The sequence below is a fragment of the Dipodomys merriami genome, unplaced genomic scaffold (assembly GCF_024711535.1).
Source record: "Dipodomys merriami isolate MVZ:Mamm:240054 unplaced genomic scaffold, mDipMer1.0.p SCAF_69, whole genome shotgun sequence".
NCBI lineage: Eukaryota > Metazoa > Chordata > Mammalia > Rodentia > Heteromyidae > Dipodomys > Dipodomys merriami.
The window spans coordinates 1,528,050-1,550,443 of record NW_027206279.1 but is presented as its reverse complement, the minus strand read 5'-3'; the positions used below and the strand labels follow the sequence as shown (position 1 = coordinate 1,550,443).

At 54.6% G+C, this 22,394-nt stretch overlaps 1 protein-coding gene across 5 annotated transcripts in view; it reads left to right on the top strand.

The window, feature by feature from the left end:
* The window catches only part of LOC138816170 (neuroendocrine protein 7B2), a 53,043-nt gene that overhangs the window by 11,595 nt on the left and 19,054 nt on the right, over nt 1-22,394 (top strand). For 2 of the 5 annotated variants that reach the window (XM_070005717.1, XM_070005716.1), the window contains exons 9-12: nt 815-944; nt 1,677-1,785; nt 2,357-2,495; nt 2,834-5,120. In XM_070005717.1, the coding sequence (XP_069861818.1) occupies nt 815-944; nt 1,677-1,785; nt 2,357-2,495; nt 2,834-4,389 (1,934 nt within the window). In that variant the 3' untranslated portion in view covers nt 4,390-5,120. Of the gene's footprint in view, nt 1-814; nt 945-1,676; nt 1,786-2,356; nt 2,496-2,833; nt 5,121-5,664; nt 5,815-7,172; nt 7,406-22,394 lie in introns of those variants that run through there. The other 3 variants (XM_070005720.1, XM_070005719.1, XM_070005718.1) reach the window with 3 other exon arrangements.

Below are 22,394 nucleotides of genomic sequence, written 5' to 3'. Positions count from 1 at the left end.
TACATTGTTAAGACGACCAGCCTGTACCCCAGGACGAAATACCTGTGTCACATTGGGGGTGTTATGTCTCTAAAGTCACTGTGGTGGTTATAGTTTTTTCTGTTTTCATGACCTGAAAACCCAAGAATATCTATTTGAAGAGTTTTCTGAGTTTCTGTGTTTGTTGAGTATATAGTAGAAATGGAGCAAGCCTTTGTTGATAATTTTCACTTTTTGCACACTAAATTGCTATAGTTGATTTCACGTTATAAATGCTGTCAAACAGTTTAATTTTGCTCTGTTGTAACCACAAGTTTGTTCTGAAACATAGCAGTTGCAAAGTTGCAAATGATGACTCATTCTTATTGATAGTTTTGTTTTAAAATATATTCCAGATTCAGGTGGACAGCATTGACTGGCAGGTACATTTTGAATAATCAGATGCCAGATTGTCAGTTTATTTTCTATAATAGCATTTACTAGTATTTTGTACCAGATAATGTATTGGAAATTCCTTGTATATTCACAGTGGTATTTATTTTCATCACAGTGTCTGTCTTCAGAGTATAAAACAGTTTCTCCAGTGTGTTTGAGCCTATTTTCTTCTTCAAATGACTACAAAGGTCCAAGCCCAGTACTGCTTGCTTAACCTTTATTTGGTAATTAAAGAGTAAGAAATCAGTACTTTTTTTTACTTGACCTTGGCCTTCAACCAGAAATTGTGATTTTTCACTTTTGCTTTGAGGTGTCAGTAAACGCTTTACATCCAAGTGCCACTGTTGCTGTCTTACACTTTGACAATCCCCATGGTAATAGGTGTGGTTATGTTTTACAGTTCACTTTGATACAAGCCCAGAGGGGTCATCTCAAAGTTCCATCTCTCCTGTAGCCATGAGTGGAAACAGTTTGATGAGTACAGATGTGCTGCGGCGGAGTAAAAGGATTGCAAACAAAAGACTTTGCAGGTAATCTAGCTCCCATCTGTTCTAATTATAGATGCATACTTAGAGATTGAGATATTACTGAAATAGGGACCTTGATTAGATATTTTGTTACTCTATCAAGAATCATGTTGAATCATCATTTTTAAATAATCTTTTGGTCTTTATGTTCTTACTAATCTAGTGCCTTTCATATACCAACCAAGGGAAAAACTTTCTAATTTGAGTATTTTGCTTACTTAAAATCTTCATATTGTTGATGTAATTTTAAGTTTTCCTGCTACTTTTAAAAGCTGGAAGTGACTGAATCACTTTTATGATAAACTATTTTATATGCAAACATAATGTGTTCATAATTTAGTTAAAAAAAAATGTGCTGGCCAGGCACTGGTGTCTCACACTTGTAATCTTAGCTACTCAGGAGACTGAGATCTGAGGATCAAAGCCAGGAAAATCTGCAAAACTCTTGCCTCCAATTAACCACTGAAAGTGGTAGAGCACTACCTAGCCTTGAGCAAAAGAGCTCGGGGACAGAACCCAGTCCCTGAGTTTAAGCCCCAGACTGATAAAAACATTGTGCTGCAGGTGTGACCAAGTGGTAGAATTTCTGCTTACCAAGTATGAAGCCCTGCGTTCAAACCCCAGTGCTGAAAAGGATCACTCAATTATTAGCAGCAATAGGAGTTGCTATGGACTTTTCTCAAATTCCATTTTATAATATGTTATAAACTGACATTTTAAATTCCACTTTTTTAGGGTAGAATCTGGAAAAGCAGGCTGTTTCTCTCCTAAAATCAATCGTAAGGAAAAAGTTCGAAGATCTCTTCGTTTGAAATTTAGTCTGGGGAAAAGCAGCAGAGATGCCGTAAGTGTTATACCTCATAGATCTGATAGCACAATCTATGGTGTATTAGCCTAAAGTACTGTAGGCTTATTACTAAAAGACCCTTTCAGCCCTCCCTCTGCTCCGCTCCGGCTATTCTCCACTCTTTATTGCCACACCCCTTTCCCAGCAAGGCCCTAGAACTGCCATTGTTTAGGTTGCTGGTGAATCCAGGATTGCTCAAAGCAGCATGCATCCTTACTGGATCAGACCTGCTAGCAATCACGTGGTCCTCTGTGCTGGTCTTCCCTTGCCCCTTCACCATTGCCTTGGCTTCCACCGAAGTTCCTCGTCCAGGATGAAAAGTACACCAAGGTCTGTGGCCTTGGCAAAAACAGCACAAAAACTTACTCTTTTAATTAAATAATGCAAGGCTATTTTTAAGTTATACCTCAAAATATCAGGAATATCTGTGTTTATTTTGTTTTCCCAGTGAAGTATGTTTTTATGTCAGCTTTTGATTTCAAAACCCACAGAGTTCTATTTGGTTTGAACCTTTTGAATTAACTAGAATTACTTTTTACAACATTGTCATCTTTTCTTTTCTGCACAGAATGGGTGTTCTGGTGTCAACAAATCCGAGCATGTTGGTCGGCGACTTGCAAATCAACCAAGTTTAAAAACTAGGATCGAATCTGTAAAAACAGGTCTACTTTTTAGCCCAGATATTGGTGAAAGATTACCAAAGAAAGGTACCCTCGTATATGATATGTTAGAATTTTGCCCCAAAATCCTGCTTTAGTTGTTTCTTTAATGGTAAAGCATATTAAATAATCTGCTGTTTTTAGAAGTTAGAAAAAGTTCATGCTTCGTAGGGAAAAATACTTAAATTGACAGCATATTTTTCCATCAACGATTGGAGGGTGCCTATAAATTAAATAGAAAGATGGTTGACATTTTTATATTATGTCTTCACACATCTTTAATTTTCTGAAGTATAAATGCTTAATACTCTTACTTGCCATGTGTGGATAGTATTTCAAAACTAGAGATATAAAGTATTAAAAGCACTGAACCTACTTCATTTTAGGTCCTAAGATCAGTAAGTCTGAGGAAAACTTACTAACTCCAGAGCACATGGATGGAACAAGTTACCGGGTGTCTTGGACAGGACCCAGTAATTTGAGTTTTCAAGACATGGATATAAATGAAGCCTCTCCAACAATGGGAAATCCTGAGGTGGAGAACTTTCCTTTGGAGCCCAGTGTCAAGATTGAAAAGTTACCTGCTCTGTCATGTGAGCTCGGGCCTTCCGCTCTGCAGGGCCGGCCTGTGGGCAGCGCCTTGGCCAGCTCCCTCAGTGTCACCTCAGAAACGGTGGTGAAAATTCAGAGAGCGTTTTCTGAGTCCGGAAGTCATCTTCATGCACTGATAAGTCACAGACGGTCATCAGTGACTACAGAGGAGGAAGTAAAGTTAACCGAAACATTGTACATAGAAAGTAGCCCGGAGAAAAGCCTGTGTGAAGCTGATGATGTGACTGTGCAAGAGTCAGAAGAAAAGTATGGAAACGGTAGTGGTAAAGACAAAAATTATTCTTCAGAAGTAGATGGCTTACCCCATCAAAGTGAAACACTTGGAAAAGAAGCCACTGTGGGGTGGTACTCAGCTCAGATGAGGGTAGAAGATGAGGTTCATTCAGATATACCAAAAGATCATGTAAGCCAACAACTCCCCAGTCATGAGCAGGTCCCGGAACAGCAGTCCCCAGGGAACGGTCAGACAACAGAGGTGAAGGACAGCGAGAAAGAGAGTGAAGACAAGAAATCCACAGCTTCCAGCTCAGCTGAGGCTCAGCCCTCTTCCTCACAGCAGAGTGTGTGCGGGGTTTTGGGCCAGTCAAAGCCTAAGCCTGTGGGACCTGCTAAACAGCGGGCTCCGGTAGAAAGCTGTGACGGGACTGTTTGTGAACTCTTGCAAATGACAGAGCCTGGGAAGGTTTCAGACCACATACAGTGGTTTAATAAGCTGTCTTTAAATGAGCCGAATAGAACAAAAGTGAAGTCACCTCTGAAGTTTCAGCGTACACCTGTCCGCCAGTCTGTTCGAAGAATTAATTCTCTGTTAGAATACAACAGACAGCCTGGTAGGCAGAAGCTGGTCATCCCTTGGGATGCAGCTTCGCCCCTGGTCAAGTCAGTGAGCTGTGACAGTGCCCTTCCCTGCCACACAGGGGGGCCGTCAGCAGAGTCCTCTGCTTCAGATACTCGCTCAGCTCCTCAGGACCCCAGGGCCTCATCGTGTGAATGGTCGGGTATTGACGGAATTTCAAAGTCGAGCACAGGGCTACCTTCCAGATCTTTTTCAAAACTAAAGAGACACCCAGAGTCTGTGAATGCAACTCTTCAGCCTAGAGTCTTTAAACAGGAAGTTGTATCTGATGGCCAAATTAAGATTCCCTTGGATGATCTGACTAATCATGATATTTTAAGATCTGTTGTAAATAACAAGGGCTTTCCTCCTGGGATAAAAACAAGGGTCCTTAGGAAACCCTCGGAAAGAGAAAGGGTCTGGTACAAAGGATCTCCAAAACACCCTATTGGAAAGGCTCAGCTGTTACCAACAAGTAGACCTGTGGACTTGTGACTGGCATGTGTACCTGTCATCAGTGTAAATAAAATTAGTGACTTGCAGGGCAATGTTAGTTTGTAGCTCAGGGTGACTTTATGTAGTAAATTTTCCTTGAAACTTAATTTTTACCACAGGAACACTTTGAAATTCCATATTTGTGCATAAATTTCTTAATGATGGCAGTCTTTTAAACTTAATTTTCCTGCAGTCTCTTAAAGCAGAGGTTACGCTTTACTCTCTTCAACAAATCACTGTCTCGATTTACAAACACCTCTGCAAGTGATAATTTTTATTGTACAAACGATAGGAAGAATGGCGCAATTAAACCTATGGCTTGATTTTCCTCCAAGTCAGAGGTTTCTGAAACAAATGTTCCTACATAAAGGGGAAGAGAGGGCTAGCCTCCCCGATCTTAGGTCTTGAATTACCTTAGTGTTTCTTGAATACCAAACTCCTTAGAAATGAGTTGCTCGGATGGTGCCCCGTGCGCGTCTGGTACCTTGTGTGGACTTGACCAGGAGTAGGGACTCACGGTCCCGTGGTACCCTGCGGGTGTTGATTCTTGAAGCCATGCTGTTTTCAAAGGTCATCTGGGCCAATACATGGGTGTCTGTTATACCCGTGAACTAAGAAGAATAGGGCTAAAGAAATGCAGGTGGCGGTCCCCTTGAAGATGCTTGGTTTTAACGTTTGGAAGCTTGATGAATGTCTCTTCCTTTTACTTGGATTAAAAACTGGATGTTTTATCTTGTGTGTACGTGGTCGGTCTTTAACACACGTGGAAGAGACCTGCCCAGAGTGGCTTCACACGCTGGGCCACGGGGTACAGGCGCTGGGCCTGGCTGTGTGCAGTTGGCCTGTTTCTCAGGCCCAGGGCCCTGGCTGGGACCCCGGGGATGGGCCCCGCCCAGCCTCCAAGCCCCGCCCAGCCTCCGGGCTCCGCCCCGCCTCCAAGCCCCGCCCAACCTCCGGGCTCTGCCCAGGCCCTGCCCCGCCTCCAAGCTCCGCCTGGGCCCCACCCAGACGCTGCATGTTCTGAGAAGGTGCTTCACCTATAACACCGGGTTCTCGGGTACTCGTGGGCCGCGCGAGGGCTGACTCCCAAAGAGACCAGCCCGGAGCCCTAAAGGCCAGCGGAGAACTGTCACGGCCAACCCCTCGCTCCTCCCGCGGGCAGGGACAAAGGGAGCACGGCAGGGGCGGGAGGCCTCCTAGGGGTGGGGCCTGCGCGGAGTGCCGGGCTGAGGGGCGTGGTTTAGTCGTAGAGGCCTAGCTGGGGGCGGGGCTCGGTGCCGGGGCGGGGCCTGCGCGGAGGGCGGGGCTGACGCAGGAGCTGTCCAGCACCGAGGCCCAGGCCGCCGCGGCGCCGAGCTCTGGTGAGTCCCGCGGGGCTGCGTCCACGGCCTGTGCCGGGGTCGGACGGAGGGGAGGCGAGCTCTGGTGAGTCCCGCGGGGCTGCGTCCACGGCCTGTGCCGGGGTCGGACGGAGGGGAGGCGGCGGGGAGGCCCGAGGGCGGCGGCCGCCAGCTCACGCTGACCTCCAGCGGTGCGGGCTGCGGCTGGAACTGGCCTGGCGGGGTCTGCAACGGCCATCCATCCCGAGCAAGCGCTGCGGGTGCGGGCCATCCATCTCCGCTGTTCCCCCTCCTCCTCCCATCCCCCCTCCGCTGCTCCCCCTCCTCTTCCCATCCCCCCTCCGCTGCTCCCCCTCCTCTTCCCATCCCCCCTCCGCTGCTCCCCCTCCTCCCATCCCATTCCCCCCTCTGCTGCTCCCCTTCCTCCCACCCCCCCTCTGCTGCTCCCCCTCCTCCTCCCATCCCCCCTCCGCTGCTCCCCCTCCTCCCATCCCATCCCCCCTCCGCTGCTCCCCCTCCTCCCACCCCCCCTCTGCTGCTCCCCCTCCTCCCATTCCCCCTCCGCTGCTCCCCCTCCTCCCACCCCCCCTCCGCTGCTCCCACTCCTTCCACCCCCCCTCCGCTGCTCCCCCTCCTCCTCCCACCCCCCCTCTGCTGCTCCCCCTCCTCCTCCCACCCCCCCTCCGCTGCTCCCCCTCCTCCCATCCCATCCCCCCTCCGCTGCTCCCCCTCCTCCCACCCCATCCCTCCTCCGCTGCTCCCCCTCCTTCCATCCCCCCTCCGGTGCTCCCCCTCCTTCCATCCCCCCTCTGCTGCTCCCCCTCCTCCCATCCCCCCCTCGGTGCTCCCTCTCCTCCCATCCCCCCCTCCGGTGCCAACACCAGGCACAGGGCCGCGCTGCTTTTTGATGGGAGTTGTCACACAGAGCCCCACAGCCCCACCGCACTCCTGCTCCGCAGCAGAGGGAGCCCAAGGACTTGGCCAAGCGCCCCAGGCAGTGCTGACTGAGCACCAGCACCCACCAGACAGGGCCCAGGCCTCTGGGGTCTCGGACGCTCTGGTTGGTGGCCGGTAAAGATGCTCTCCATCACCACCCCTAGACATTTTCCTAACTCCCTCCCGTTAGCCTTCTCCTCCCTCCATGGGAGGCCCGAAGACATCACCCTCTCCAAACTGAAGCGGTTTTGTGTTTGTGCGTGAGGGAGAGGAGGGGCTTGTGCGGGTCCTGAACAGTGTGGGTGGCATTGTCTTCCTGCCCCACTGCCCAGCACAGGCGCCCAGAGGGCTCTGCCTGCCTGGCTGCTGTTGCTGACCGTCCCCCGCAGTGGGACTCGGGGTGGTCCTCCAACCACAGCTGGTGGCATTCATGCTGCGGCTCACACTCACTGGTTGTGGCCATTTGCTATAAATTGAGGCTTTTTTCTCCCCCCCCCCAACCCCCAGGTTAAAAATGGCCTCCAGGATGGTCTGTACTGTGCTCTCCGGACTGCTGTTCTGGCTGGTGACTGGAGCTATCCCAGCACTGGCCCACAGCCCACGGACCCCGGACCGAGTCTCAGAAGCAGACGTGCAGCGGCTGCTCCACGGCGTCATGGAGCAGCTGGGCATTGCCAGGCCCCGCGTGGAGTACGCGGCTCACCAGGCCGTGAACCTCGTGGGCCCCCAGAGCATCGAAGGTACTTCTTCCATCATTGGCACCTGTGTGATGCTGTGTTCTCTTTGTGTTTCCTTCCTGTCTGGGCTCCATGGGCACATACATTCACGGGCCCACCCAGGGGTGAGCCCGTCTCTGTCCTGGGTTCTCTTAAGTTCCTAAGTTTCTGGCAGTGTGCTTATAACTTTCATTAGGAAGCTGTATTTCATTTGTTCATTGTTTAATAATCTATAAGGAGGATTTAGCCTCTGGGGTGACTAAGAAAATGCTTGCTTGAAAAAGTAAAGAAAAATGCAAACATTCCCTGAATTTCCACAAGACACACGCACACCAAGTGCTATTTACTACCCAAGTGAACTGGCTGTGGTGATGTCCTAAAAGGATTCCATGAATCTTGTTGCTCTTTCTATCTTGTTGCTCGTCGTTTTCTGTAACCGAGTAAAGTGGTCTCTGAGACTGTCATGCATTTAGGATAACGTTTGATTTCAGGAGTGGACTACACAAATAACTGGAAGCAGCAGACATGCTCCCTAGCGGAGAGCTTGGGTCGAGACACACCAGAAAGTGCTTCCTGCCCTTCTCTCAGTGAGAATCGCCATCCTTGTGAGCACTGGCTGGCTGCCTGTATTTGAGCACACCTGTCCACTTCAGAGCAGTTTGGTGGAGATGGCAAAGACTTGCCTGTGGACAGCTGCCCAGCCGTTGGCATGGAGAAGCGCTCCGAGTTTCCGTCCACACGCAGGCCTGATCTGCTGTGCTGGAAAGGAATGACGTCAAGGCCTGTGTTGATCAGGGCCTTGTTCTGGTTCAGCGCTCAGTCTGGGGTACAGGGAGTGCAGGGCGCAGGGCAGCACACCCCAGGAGTCAAGGCTGGGCGTGGGAGAGCTGACTGGTGGTACAGGTGCGCGCACTGCTGCCATGGAGACAGTCAGAGGCTGCGGAGCGGGGGAGGAAATGCTGTGTGTGTGTGTGTGTGCCCGTCCTGGTTTGACTCAGAGCCTGGGCGCTTGCCTGGAACTTCTTTTTGCTCAAGGCTAGTACTCTACGACATGAGCCATAGTGCCACTTCCGGCATTATGAGTAGTTTATTAGAGACGAGTCTTTCCTGCCTGGGCTGGCTTCAAACCACGATCCTCCTGAATAGAGTAGCTAGGATGTCAGGGTGAGCCACTGGCGCCCATCAGGAAGTACTTCTTTGAAGAAGTAACATTTGGCCAGGGGTTTTTGAGTTTACTCAGGAAATCCTCAAGGAACCACAATGGATGGCGTGGTAAAATGGACAGGTGTGGTGGCGTGTACCTGTTTTCCCAGCTACCAGGGGGGTGTACGTAGGAGGTTCACAGTCCTGGACTGGCCTGTCTGAAAAGGAAAGGAAAGCAGAGAGGACTGCGGGAACTTGGCTCAAGTGGCAGAGCACCTGCTCGGAAGGTGGCAGGTCCTGACCTGAACTCAGTGTCATCAAAATAAAGACATGGTTTTTTGTTTTTTTTTTTTTTTTTTGGTCCAGTTGTGGGGCCTGAACTCTGGGCCTGGGTGCTGTCTCTCAGCTCTTCAGCTCAAGGCTAGCGCTCTACCACTTGAGCCACAGCGCCACTTCTGGCTTTTTTCTTTTTTGCTTATGTGGTGCTGAGGAATCAAACCCAGGGCCTCATGCATGCAAGGCAAGCGCTCTACCACTGAGCCACCTTCCCAGCCCCAAGACATGGTTTTTATAGTTCACCCTCCTCGGCGTCCAGTATCACCCTCGTGGTAAGGTGCTACGTACAGGTAGCAGTCTCAAGCCTCCCTTCTCCATGTCTTCATCGATGAACATGGACTTGTGTTTCAACCTCTGTTGCTATAGAACAAATTTAGCCCCTAAGCCGGGCGCCAGTGCCTCACACCTGTAATCCTAGCTACTCAGGAGGCTGAGATCTGAGGATCACGGTTCAAAACCAGCCTGGGCAGGAAAGGCCGTGAGACTCTTATCTCCAATAAGCCACCAGAAAACTGGAAGTGGCGCTGTGGCTCGCACGTAGAGCACTCACCTTGAGCTGAAGAGCTGAGGGACAGCGCCCAGGCCCAGAGTTCAAGCCCCATGACTGACCAAAAAAACCAACAACAAAAGCAAAACAAATTTAGCCCCTTAACACAATACCCATTACCACCGGTCAGGAGCTGTCCAGAGTCTTGCTGGGCTGTCTTCGGGCCTTGGACAGAGAGGCAGCCTCTGCTGGCCTTGGGTCTTCGGAGGTCATGAAGGTTCTGGGCTGATTTTTGCTTCTAGCTGTTGTGGGGCTGAGATCCCTTTTCCTTAGAGACCCCCAGGGCTTCCCTTGAGCGCATGCAGCAGCTCTTGTGAGGTTATAGAGTAATGCAAACCAAACACCAGTAAATGCAGCTCCTCAGGCCAGCGTGCCCTGTCCCTGCATCAGGAGGCTGACCCTTGACGGCCAGGTTGTGATGTGGCCGTGGGCGTGACGTGGGGGTGATGCAGGGCTTGGCAGATTGGAGTCGTGGGAGTCATCTCAGAGCTCTGCTCTTACCACTTGGGTGGCCCCAGCAGGGATAACACTCCAAAGGCAATGGGGAGGAAAGACACGGAATTCGAATTTACCTAGATTCAGCTGCCTACATCATCTTTCTTAGTGGCGCGGCCTTTTAGCTGACTTTTTAAACTACTCCTGTGTGCTTCTGTTCAGCTTAAATTTAGTGATAAGCAGACAATATTCCAGCACAGAGAAGCAAAAATAGTTTTACAGATATGACTGTACTGTGTGAAATAATTTCTCAACAAACCATCACTATCATCATCACCACCTTTATCACTATCATCATCATCATCATCTTAGACAATTACTGCATGCTAAGTTCCTTGCAGGCAATGCTGTGTATTGACCAAACACAGAAAAATAGAAGACAGTCATCTATTTTGTATTGTCCTGGTTAACTAATTGTATGTTCCATAGACTTTATTTTCATTTTAAATATATTTACTCTTAAACATAAGATTATAAAAACTAGCCTCTTGGTATAGGAAATAGATTAGTATAAATGACAATTTGGTCAGTGAGATCATGTATCTTGTTTAAAATGGAAGTGCCGACCTGTGTACCATTGACTCATGCCTATAATCTCAGCTATGTGGGAGGCTTAAAATGGCAGAATTGGGCAGAATCATTCATAAAGTCTCTTCTCCACCCGTAGCTGGGCACAGTGGCATGTGCCTGTCACCCTAAGCTATGCTAGAGGCTTAGAATAGGAGGATTACAGTTCCAGGCCAGCCCAGGCAGAGATGTCCAGGAGAGTGTGTCTCCCTGGAGGAGGCTGTGTGTGGTGGCGGGCACCTGTGATCCCGGCCATCACGGGAGACGCGGAGTGGGTGGTGCTGGGGCACGCGCCATGCGTACTGTGTTAAACAAGTCCAAGAGCCTCTGGGGAAGAGCTGCCTGGGCCACGGGGCTGGGAGACATGTCTTTTCGCTCTTCTAGAACAGAACCGGCAGAGCCGACCGGTAGATGGTTCTAGAGGGTCCCGGAGCCAGCCTCTGCGGCCCGAGGCTCTCAGGCCCCTGGGGGGGCAAGGTCAGCGCAGTCTGTCAGGGAGTCGGGCGTTATTCCCTTCCCCGCGGACCCTTGCTGGGACGTGCACACTCTTCACCTGAAGGAGAGCCAGGCCCAGCGATGACGGTGTCATGACCGACTGCGTGCGGAATGAAGACAGGCGTGGGCTCGGCCGCGAGGGCCACCGCGCACAGGCCTGGCCGCAGCAGGTGCTGGCAGCCAGGGCCAGGCCTGCTTCCCTGCAGACGGGCCCCGGGTCGCTCGGGCTGGCTCCGGCCGCGGCTGACCTGCGGGTTAGCCACGCAGCTCACACCTGCTTCAGGTGACCTGGATCCCTGGATCCCCAGCGCAGGGCGGCTCCTCGACCCCAGCAGAGCCCCACGGCCGGTGCTGCCACTTTATCCCCAGACACCGGAAAGCCGCCTCCCAGTGCTGGGCCCATTCGGAGAGCCATTGGCTGTGGGGCCCTCGGGAGCCCAAACCGGGTCTCTGTTGGCTCTGATTTGGATGAATCAACCCAGGAAAAATGTGTTAGTTTCTAGAATGTGGGCAGCCCCCAGGGCCAGGTGGCCTGCCCAGTGCCTGCCCAGTGCCTGCCCCGTGCTGGCCCAGTGCCTGCCCAGTGCCTGCCCAGTGTCTGCCCAGTGCCTGCCCAGTGCCAGGGGCCTGCCCAGTGCCTGCCCAGTGCCTGCCCAGTGCCTGCCCAGTGCCGGCCCAGTGCCTGCCCAGTGCCGGCGACGCCTTTCTCCTGTGTGATGGGCCACCGGATACAGAGCGCGCTCATGGCTGGACGGAAGTTTATAAAATACCAACATTATCCTGATTTTTATCTATAGTTCTTAATTTTGGACTTCTGTACTTTAATTTCAAAGTGAAGACAACCAAAATTATTTTCCTAGTAAGTATCAAAGAACAAGTCCTTCGTAAGACAGAATGAGATGCTTTGGCCAGGGTAACCGAGCGGCAGTGCCCACACGTGACCACGAGGTGGCAGCAGTTGTTTCTACTGGAGCGCTGGAGGGCTGGGAGAAGCGGCGGCTCCTCCACCGCCAGCCTTAGGTGCTGCCTGTGTATAGCTGAGGGAGGAGAGGGCGGCTCTTGCACGGGTGTCTTGACTAGTCTGTTTCTAGGTGATCTCCCTTCCACGGCGTCTGTGAGACGATGGGTTTTGCAGGCTGTCTGTTGTCATGCGGGCTTTTCTTCTTGGTCTGCGTGGCCAGCGCTTGCTGAGCTCTGCAGGCCTGTGTCAGCGTCCGGAGGCTGGGGGTGGGGTGGCGGGCCTCTAGCATGCCGTGGTGGTGGGAGGTTCGAGGCACAGCCGGGCTGGGTGAGGGCTGGAGCCTGAGCGGGCCCCGCGGCCCCGTCCTCTGGGCTGCCCCTGGCCGAAGGTTCTTTGGTGCTTATGGACCGCTTGTGACTCAGCATTGATGAGGGGCCAGTCTGCTTCACTGGGCTGGGAGGCCCGTGCGGCAGACGCCTGCCCTGCCCTGCCGGGGAGCCAGGGACATGACAGACAGCACTGGGCCTGATGGACTCGCTCCTTGAAATGACACTGACCCGAGAGCCCAGCAAGTGAGTGAGATCCGCCAGCCTCACCGCGACGCCCCGACCGGCTGCACGCGGCTCCAAGCAGTGCCTGCCGGCACAGGGCTGCGGCCCCGCAACGGTGTCAGGCCCCGGGCCCCCGAGCCCCCTCCGTCGGCAGGATTCCAGTCCCATCAGGAAGAAGTGGAAGGCAGCGCACTGCTTGGGGTGGCGTGGGTGGGCGCGGCCCTGCCCGGCGCGTCCTGGAGTGAGCCCAGCCTGAGCCAGCGCAGCCGCCCGGGGGCCGGGAGGGGACGTGGGTGACCAGGGCTCTCCGCGAGCGGCCGGCCCGAGTCCTCTCCGTAGCCACTGAACAAATCGAGGCTCTCTCTTGCCTCTCTCCTTTTCCGTCTTGATTTTTGTCTGTCTTTTAATGCGTGGCAGAGGCCAGGAGGCTCCGCTGCTGAGTCTGTCCAGACTCCGGTCCCTGTATAACCACTGTAGCAGTCAGGGGCCGTTGTCCGAGAATGATCCTGAAGCGGGGAAACAGCTATTCCCACAGCAGATGAACCTGGCCGGCATTAAGGGGTTCGGGACGTGTGGTCCGTGGATCGAGTTCCTGGCAGGGGCTCTCTCTCATTTAACGAGGTTCCTATTCAGCGCACGGAAGCCCGGGCGTCTTTGGCTTTTTCACAGGCCGAGTTTTGGTGCCTGGAGGCCGGGGCATGGACGGGGAGACAGGCGTGCAGGTGGGGCCGCTGCGGCTGCCTGCCGGCCCGGGCCCCTCCCACTCCAGCCAGAGCGCACGGCCAGCTCAGATCTCCACCCTGGCCCCTGGCTCCCAGGTCTGCCCTCAGCCGGCCATTGTCTACAGGAGCTGCCTACTGGGGGCGATGGAGGAACCTCGCGGGCAGAGCCACACCAGGCCTGCTCCCGGTTCTTTGGGGCCCGGGGGCTCCCACTTCCCACCCGGCCTTCTTGCTCATGCACACATCAGGCTCGACCTGTGCTCACGGAGTCTTTGAACCAGTGTTTGATGACCAAACATTTCTTTTTTCCTTTCCCTCCCTCCCTCCCCCTTTTTTTTTTTGTTATCAAAGCTCTAGAACCTTGGGAGATAGTCAGAGCTTACCCGCCCTCAAAGGTCTGCTTGAAATGGAAAGCCGAAGCTGATTGGAAAGGGTAGAGAGCATTCTTTATAACACCGAGCAAAGGAAGTGTTCCTTGGAAAGAGAGCAGTCGCTGATGCAGGCTTCAAAGGAAATGCAGAATGTAGAGGCCGAGACTTTAAGGACACTCGGGTTACATTTGAATACTTTTCTTACTATGAGAAAGTGATAGAAGCCACAATGGATCATTTCAAAACCAAAAGATTATTTATAATCTCACCACCTATACACACCTACTTTTAACTTTGAATTTTTTGGTGAATATATATGTAGGGCCTTTTCCTCTTTTTCTTTTGATTGTGACTTGAACTCAGGGCCTGGATGCTATTCCTGAGCTTTTATGCTCAAGGCTAGCACTCTACCACTTGAGCCACAACTCCACTTCTGGTTTTTGAGTGATTAATTGGAGACAAGAGTCTCATGGAGACCTTTCTACCCAGGCTGGCTTTGAACCGTGATCCTCAGATCTCAGCCTCCTGAGTAGCTGGGATTTCAGGCGTGAGCCACCGGTGCTCAGCTCACAGGATTATTTTTATAACTGTATTGAATCTATTATATGTGTGTGCCACGGTTTAAGTAAGCTTGCCTGAAATGTGAGACACAAGGTTTTTCCAGTTTATTCCCATCACAAACACGGCTGTAATGTACACAGCTGCACATGACACTCTTCCATAGACTTCTGATCAATTCTCCAGGGCATAGATTTCTGTTAAAAGAATAATTGAGTCATGCACTTTGTCCATCTCCTTTGTGCTGAATGATACAGTTATATGCTGTCTGCCTGTCTGTCTGCCTGCCTGCCTGCCTGCCTGCCTGCCTGCCTGCCTGCCTGTCTGTCTGTCTGTCTGTCTGCCTGCCTGTCTGCCTGCCTGCCTGCCTGTCTGCCTGCCTGCCTGCCTGCCTGCCTGCCTGCCTGCCTGCCTGCCTGCCTGCCTGCCTGCCTGCCTGCCTGCCTGCCTGCCTGCCTGCCTGTCTGCCTGCCTGCCTGCCTGCCTGCCTGCCTGCCTGCCTGTCTGTCTGTCTGTCTGCCTGCCTGCCTGCCTGCCTGCCTGCCAGCCTCTCACACAGTTGCATAGAGCGGGCATCTATTCACTTTGTTTCCTCTAGGTGTTACCGTTTGAAAGTCTTCTGGCAAGTGAAAGTAGCACCTCATTGTTTCAATTTGTAACAACCGGGCATCTTTCTTTCTATTATGTAGCGGTTTGTTGTTCGTTATCCACAGCTTCCTGGTCAGATGGATTCCCTCTCAGGGCTCTCTGCTTTGCCTTCGCACATGCAGACTGGTCACTGAAGTTCCTTACGCTGGGGTCTGACACCAGGGAGATGCGGAAGGGAATTCTTCTTAAGAAACTGGAGATTGCCTAAGCCAGTGCTGCTGGACGGGTGGGTCCTGGGGTGGTGCGGGCCCAGGGGCCCCGGTCGGGTTCCTGTCGCGGCCACCAGGTGGCGACATTGGTGTGGGACAGCTGTCCTTCATGCATGGTCATGTGCGGGACGCCGGTGTGGATGGGCATGTATCATTAACCTCCAGGCTGCACCTGCGTGGGGGAGCAGGTGAGGGCTGTGTAAGTTACACGTGGCTTGTTTAGCACGGGAGTTTGAAATCGAGGTCTCAAGCTTGTAGGTGCTCTACCTTGTGGACCAGGCCTCCAGCATGCTGTTTTCACGTGCCCCGGCCGGCCTGGGCTGCGAGATGCCCACGTGTGTTTCCTTGTGTGTCTGGGAGGATGGTGCCCTGCCGTGCCCTGCCGTTGGTGACACAAACTTAGCCTGAGCCACCGTCCCTGGGTCTCTCCCTCCCAAGTAGCCAGGATTACAGTGCGAGCCACCACGCTCTCCCCCCCCCCCCACTACTTCCCTTCCTCCGACCCTGGCCACCAGCCCTCCCCCCCCCCCCCCCCCCGCCTGCGGACATGGCATCCAAATGTCACCTCCAGCACCGCCTGGAGCTGGGGCTGGGGGTGGTGAGGGAGCGGTCTCCGAGACCCAGGCCGGCAAGCTCCCAAAGCAGCGTCTGCATGCCCAAGCCCCGCCAGGCCGCCTGGGAAAGCTGTGGCCACAGATTCCCGGCTCCCGGTCCTGGGGGTGCTGGGGGGAAGACAGAGGTCAGGGCCTGGCGACCATGCTGCCCGGGAGCCCAGGTGGGGAAGGGGAGGCTGGTTTGAGGGGGGCATGGGAAGGAAGTACCCTGCCCCCCTTGGCTGCGCCCGCGGCAGCAGCGGACCCATCGCTCCTGCGCCCTGGCCAGGCTGGCGCCTCTCCGCTGTGGCATGGAGGTGGAGGCTTGCTAGAACGTTCCAGAGAGGATGGACGTGGGATGTCACGGCATGTGCCAGGTGTGTTCCAACCCAGCAGCAACTCGCTCTGCACAGAGTTCTTCCCGGAGCAGCTTTCCTGTGGCTGGCACAGCACCGAGCATCGCCGTGGCCGCCTGTTCCTCCCAGGGCCGCGCTGGCCACTTCCTGAAAGATACTGTGAGACAGAGGAAGAGGAGAGGGGGAGGGGGAGGGGGAGGGAGAGGGAGAGGGAGAGGGAGGAGAGGGAGAGCCAGGCTCTGGCGGGATGGAGCGAGCGTTGGAAAAGGAGTTTGTTCCCTGTTGCACTGAGTTGCATGGAGTTCCCAGGGAGAAGACAGAGGTCAGGGCTGAGAAGTCCTAATCCCAACCATGTGGGCGAGGCTGTCCTGTAGAGGACGCCCCTGGGGTGCGGGAGAAGGCAGGGCTCCCTGGCCCCAGCCGCGGAGTCCTTCTCGCTCATTCTGCAGCTCTTAACCGCTCAGTCCCCGAGGAGAGAAACCAAACAGACATGCAGAGGAGCAGACACAGGTTTTAATGAAGAACGCTACGCTTTCCTTCCCCAAATCCTACAGGAGCCACACTGAGTATGAAAACACGGGCGTCTCCTGAGTAGGAAAGCAGTGGAGGTCACCACCGCTGGAGACTGTGAACCCCGGCCCAGCAAGTTAGGCTCTCTCCCCACCTTTGCTTCTTGACCAGGGGTGGGGGCTGTGGAGCTGGCTGGGAGACGCCGGAGGGGCGCTGCTGGCAGCCGAGTGTGCCTCGGTCTCCCCGGGAGGGTGAACTGCTGGCTGTGGCTCAGCTGCTGGGTAACGGACGACCCAAGCCGCTCAGGTGTGCTGCTGTCCCGCACAGCGCCCCCCCACCCCCCGTGGGGCTGGGAAGCGCCACCTCCCACCCAGGGGGGCCTTTGGCACTCACTGTTGGCTGGCTCCTGAATCCAAGGGTAGACAGGATCATTTACTACCGGCCGCGAGCCAGTCCATCAGCACCGCAGAGAGGGGACCGTGTGGAGGGGCGAGGCTCACCTTCCGGCCAGCATGCGCACAGCAGCCCTTTAGGGTGAGCATTGCTGGCTGATGCCGCAGCCGGGCTCAGCAGTCAGGTGCTGCGGCCGGCTGAGCGCCAGCCCGCATCCTCCGCTTCCCCGGCCCCCCAGGGCAGCAAAGCCCCCGGGACGCAGCTGGATTGAGGGGCTGTGTCCTACGACCCCAGTTGCATGGCACATGTCAAAGACAGTAAGAAAAAGTCATAAAACAGCTCACTGGTGGTTTTCTACCAATGACATTGAAATGACAGTTTGAATATATTGGGATACATCATCATCATCATCATCATCATCATCATCATCATTGTGTTGGTTGTGGGGCCTGAACTCTGGGCCTGGGCGCTGTCCCTCAGCTCTTCAGCTCAAGGCTAGCGCTCTACCACTTGAACCACAGCACCACTTCTGGTTTTCTGGTGGTTTATTGGAGATAAGAGTTTCACGGACTTCCCTGCCCGGGCCGGCTTTGAACTGTGATCCTCAGATCTCAGCCTCCTGAGTAGCTAGGATGACAGGCGTGAGCCACCAGCATGTGGCTATTGAGATGCATGATTAAAGTCAACGTTGCCTGTTTCTACTTTCTAAAATGAGGCTACAAGACAGTGTAACAATCTATAGGAGACTCACATGATGGCCCTGCTTAGATGCAATTCTAAAACACTACATTCAAAGAGGCCTGCTGGCCGCAGGTCAAAGGGCGGCCAGAGCTGGGGGGAGGGTTGGCAGCAACTGGGTTTCTTTCGCGTTTTATTGTCAGGGTGATGTACAGAGGGGTTACAGTGAGTACGTTTCTTGTCAAACTTGTTACTCCTTTGGGTTGGCACCGACCTCAAAGGCAAGTGCTGTCATTTATGAATTTTGACTACCCAATTCTCCGTACCCGTTTTCTCATGGATCCGAGGAGTTGTGTGTGGTGTGTTCATGGTCTAGTTTACCGTCAGGTTGTGTTGGGGGACGCCCGTCTTCCTGTGTGCTGTTCCCCTCCCCGTGCCCCGTGCCCCGTGCCCCGTGCGCACCGTTCCTGCAGGTCTTGCTGGTAGCACTCACGTGCCGCTCCACGTGAGCAGATGGTTCCTGATGAGTAGCTGGCATCTTTGTTTGCTTTTTTAAACTCTTCATGGCTGTTGCCAGGCGGAGGTTACATAGATGCAAAAGGAAGAGGTTGGAAGTGTGTGTGTGCGATGGAAAACCACAGCTAGAAAAACATTACCAAGGTTTATTAGGGGATCTAATGCACCCCCCCCCCGCCCTCCCCTCCTCGGGCTGGCACTGAAAAGAAAGAACAAGAAAAGGATCATAACCGCTAGGAGCTCAGACACGGAAAAGAATGTCCTGTGTGTCCAAAACAAATGTTTATTGTAAGCCTTTATAAAGGACGCGAGTCTGCATGGAGGAGGACCAGGGGACAGGAACAGGCTCCAACCTCTCCTGACCACACGGGCCCGGCCGTCCTGCTGCCGGCGCGGGAGGGAGCCGCGTTCTCTGCCTCTCCCGCGGGGTCTCTGCCTGTCCCATGGGGTCTCTGCCGTCCCGTGGTGTGTCTGCCTGTCCCGCAGTGTGTCTGCCTGTCCCATGGTGTCTCTCCCGCGGTGTCGATGTCCTGCGCTGTCTCTCCCGCGGTGTCTCTCCCGCGCTTTCTCTCCCGCGGTGTCTCTGTCTCTCCCGCAGTGTCTCTGTCTCTCCTGCGCTTTCTCTCCCGCGGTGTCTCTGTCTCTCCCGCGGTGTCTCTCCCGTGGTGTCTCTCCCGCGGTGTCTCTCTCTCCCGCGGTGTCTCTGTCTCTCCCGCGGTGTCTCTCCCGCGGTGTCTCTCTCTCCCGCGGTGTCTCTGTCTCTCCCGCGGTGTGTCTGCTTGTCCTGCGCTGTCTCTGTCTCTCCCGCGGTGTCTCTCTCTCCCGCGGTGTCTCTGTCTCTCCCGTGGTGTCTCTGTCTCTCCCGCGGTGTCTCTGTCTCTCCCGCGGTGTCTGTCTCTCCCGCGGTGTCTCTGTCTCTCCCGCAGTGTCTGTCTCTCCCACGGTGTCTCTCCCGCGGTGTCTCTCCTGTGGTGTCTCTGTCTCTCCTGCGGTGTGTCTGCCTGTCCTGTGGTGTCTCTGTCTCTCCCGTGGTGTCTCTGTCTCTCCCGCAGTGTCTCTCCTGCAGTGTCTCTCCCGCAGTGTCTCTGTCTCTCCCGCAGTGTCTCTGTCTCTCCCGCGGTGTCTCTCCCGCGGTGTCTCTGTCTCTCCCGCGGTGTCTCTCCCGCGCTGTCTCTGTCTCTCCCGTGGTATCTTTGTCTCTCCCGCGGTGTCTCTCCCACGGTGTCTCTCCCGCAGTGTGTCTGTCTCTCCTGCGCTGTCTCTGTCTCTCCCACGCTCTCTGTCTCTCCCGCGGTGTCTCTGTCTCTCCCGCGGTGTCTCTCCCGTGGTGTCTCTCCTGCGGTGTCTCTGTCTCTCCCGCAGTGTGTCTGTCTCTCCCGCGCTGTCTGTCTCTCCCGAGGTGTCTCTGTCTCTCCCGCGGTGTCTCTGTCTCTCCCGCGGTGTCTCTGTCTCTCCCGTGGTGTCTCTGTCTCTCCCGCGCTGTCTCTCCCGCGGTGTGTCTCTGTGTCCCGCTTCCCTCTGGAGGCCAGGCTGGCTGGAACGTTGGGCCTCTGCAGCCAGGTGGAAGGGCTTGGTGTGGGGTGAAAGGTGGCTTTGGCAGGCGTGGAGGCTTGTGGTCTGTGGGCTCGCTAAGTGTGCAGTTCTGCAGATCTTTCTTGTGCTCCTCCCCCCCCTTCCCCCCCCCCCCCCGGGGCTGATTCTGGGCCTGAGCTCTGGGCCTGGGCACCGTGTTCTTACAAATGCCTTTTTTTAACCAGGTTCTGGTGACTCCCACCTATCCCAGCTTCTAAGTAGGTAGAGGTTGGAGGTCAGCCAGGCACAAAGTTCACAAACATCCAAAAAGCTGGGTGTTGTGGTGCATGTCTGGCATCCCAGCTGCAGGGGGCATGTTTAAAAAAATAAGCCGGGCGCTGGTGGGTCATGCCTGTCATCCTAGCTACTCAAGAGGCTGGGTCTAAGGATTGTGGTTCAAAGCCAGGCTGGGCAGGAAACTCTGTGAGACTCTTACCTCCAATAAACCACCAGAAAACTGGAAGTGGTGCTGTGGCTCAAGTGGTAGAGCACTAGCCTTGAGCTGAAGAGCTAAGGGACAGCGCCCAGGCCCAGAGTTCAAGCCCCACGATTGACAAAAAGAAGGAGAAGCAGCAGCAGCAGCAGCTAGACCCCACCTCTACCAAAGCAAACAAGGCTGGAATCATGGCTCATGTGGCAGTTCAAATCCAGTGCCATTCCCAGGAAAAAAGCCTTCAAAGCCCACCAAATTTGAAGTCATCCTGAAGATGCCTCACTTCCCAGTTATATTGAGGAGGAGTTGGTAGGGTCTGTGGTGGCTGCAGGAAAGATTACATTCATAGACTAGAATTTGAACTTTTGCAAATAAGTAAACAGCCAAAACAAACACTCTTGGGGAAAAACAATACACACTTCCTTCTTTTGAAAAGCAAGCAATGCCTAAGCAAAATACCTTAAAAGTGAACTAAAAAGCTTTTCTAAAATAAACAGCCCGCCTTGTGATCCTAAATTGGGACCACATGTAGCTGCTGCAGGGTCTCAGACTCCTGCCATCCCTCCCCAGGCCGTCCTCCCTCCCTCCCTCCCTCCCTCCCTCCCCAGGCCGCCTGCCCTCAGTGCTCCTGTCTTTCTTGCGGGATAGCGCTGCCTTTGGGCTGCTTAGATCTCCCCCAGGGAACCTGCAGAAGGAGACAAGGAGTGAACACAAACGCTTTGTGGATGAGCTCCCCACGCGCCCCCCCCCCCCCCCGCCGGCCCCGTGCGGAGGGCGGAGGCCAGGAGCGCCAGGGCTCCCCTCTGAAGGGTCACACTCCAGCTCAGGGGCTCAGGACCCCACCAGCCAGCTGTCCACCCAGCTTTGGCCCTGAGGCGAGACCAGGAACAAGCCGTCTGGGCCTGAGATAGAATCAATCGCTCCTTTGTGTTTTGTTCTCATGAGCATCAGTTAATTGCGTTCTTGTGTCTTCATCAGCTCCCGAGGGCTGTGTACTTTGGGGTCACGTGGCGGGAACTTGGGGAACGTGGTGATGCGACCGAGCACGTGCAGCTGCTTTTCCTCCTCCCCTTGCTGCTGTCATTCACAGCGGACCGGCACTTGAGTCCTGTGTGGGATTGTTCTGTCCCCTGTAACTGAAGGGTGAGGGTCAGGAGCGGTGGCCGGCAGCCGGGACTCCCTGAGGAGGGAGGCCAGACTTCCCAGGGGAAAAAGAAGAGCAGAATGAGCTCCAGTACGAGTTTCACCTTGCTCTGGTTAGGAGGCAGTTTGGGCGGCCGAGGCTCAGGTACGGACGGTGGGGTCCAAGGTCTGGGTGGTTGGAAACGCGGCGTGTGTTGCTGCTGCCGCATGCCTTTTCTGGGCAGTGCTGGTTGATCTCACTGACAACGGTTGCTCTTCATGGAGTCACACGGATGTCAGTATTCTCGTTTCCCAGTGCTGGCATGGATGGGTGTTGGGACCACGGTGTGCAGGAGCTGCTTGATCCTTTAGGCCCCTCCTCTCAGCCACTCGAGCTGAGTCCCAGGCCGTGAGGCCTACCGAAGCACTCGGGCTCAGCCTTACCCACTCGCAGGCCTCCTCCGGGCGGCCCCTCTGTGCCGGCCTTCCCGCCCCTGCTCCTGCCTCGTCACCTTCGTGCCAGCGGGCACACTGCACAGAGAAGGGGGAGCTGAGGTTCGGGTTGTTCAGAGCTGATGGACCTCCTGCACAAGCCAAGCAGCGGGAACTTCGAGGCTAGCAGAGACTCCTCCGTCAAGCCTTCCAGGTTTTCTGGGGTGAGGGCCCGAGTTCCCCACATCTCCCGGGCTTCATGCTGTGTCCTTGCCTGCCTTCCACACCTGCTCTGTGGTCTCTGAGACCACAGATGCTTCAGATGCTGCCTCCCCTCCCCCTCCTCCACCCCTCCCCCTCCCCTCCTTTCCCATCCCTCCATGTCTCCCCTCCCCCTCCTCTACCCCTCCCCTCCTTTCCCATCCCCCCATCCTTCCCTCCCCCTCCCTCCCCTCTCCCTCCTCCTTTCCCCCTTCCCTCCCTCCTCCCTTCTCCCTCTTCCCTCCCTCCTCCCTTGGGTCCTGTTCCCTTTGCCTCTCAGTGCTCTTGCAAGGGTCTGGAGATGAAGATCAAGGAAAATGTTCCTTGAGTCAGCCTAGCTGACTGACGTCTCGGCTGTGCGTGTGTGGCTGTACCTGTGTGTGCAGCTGTGCGGCTATGCAGCTGTGCGGCTGTGCCTGTGTGGCTGTACCTGTGTGTGCAGCTGTGTGGCTGTGCAGCTGTGTGGCTGTGCCTGTGTGGCTGTGTGTGTGCGGCTGTGCGGCTGTGCGTGTGCGGCTGTACCTGTGTGTACAGCTGTGCGGCT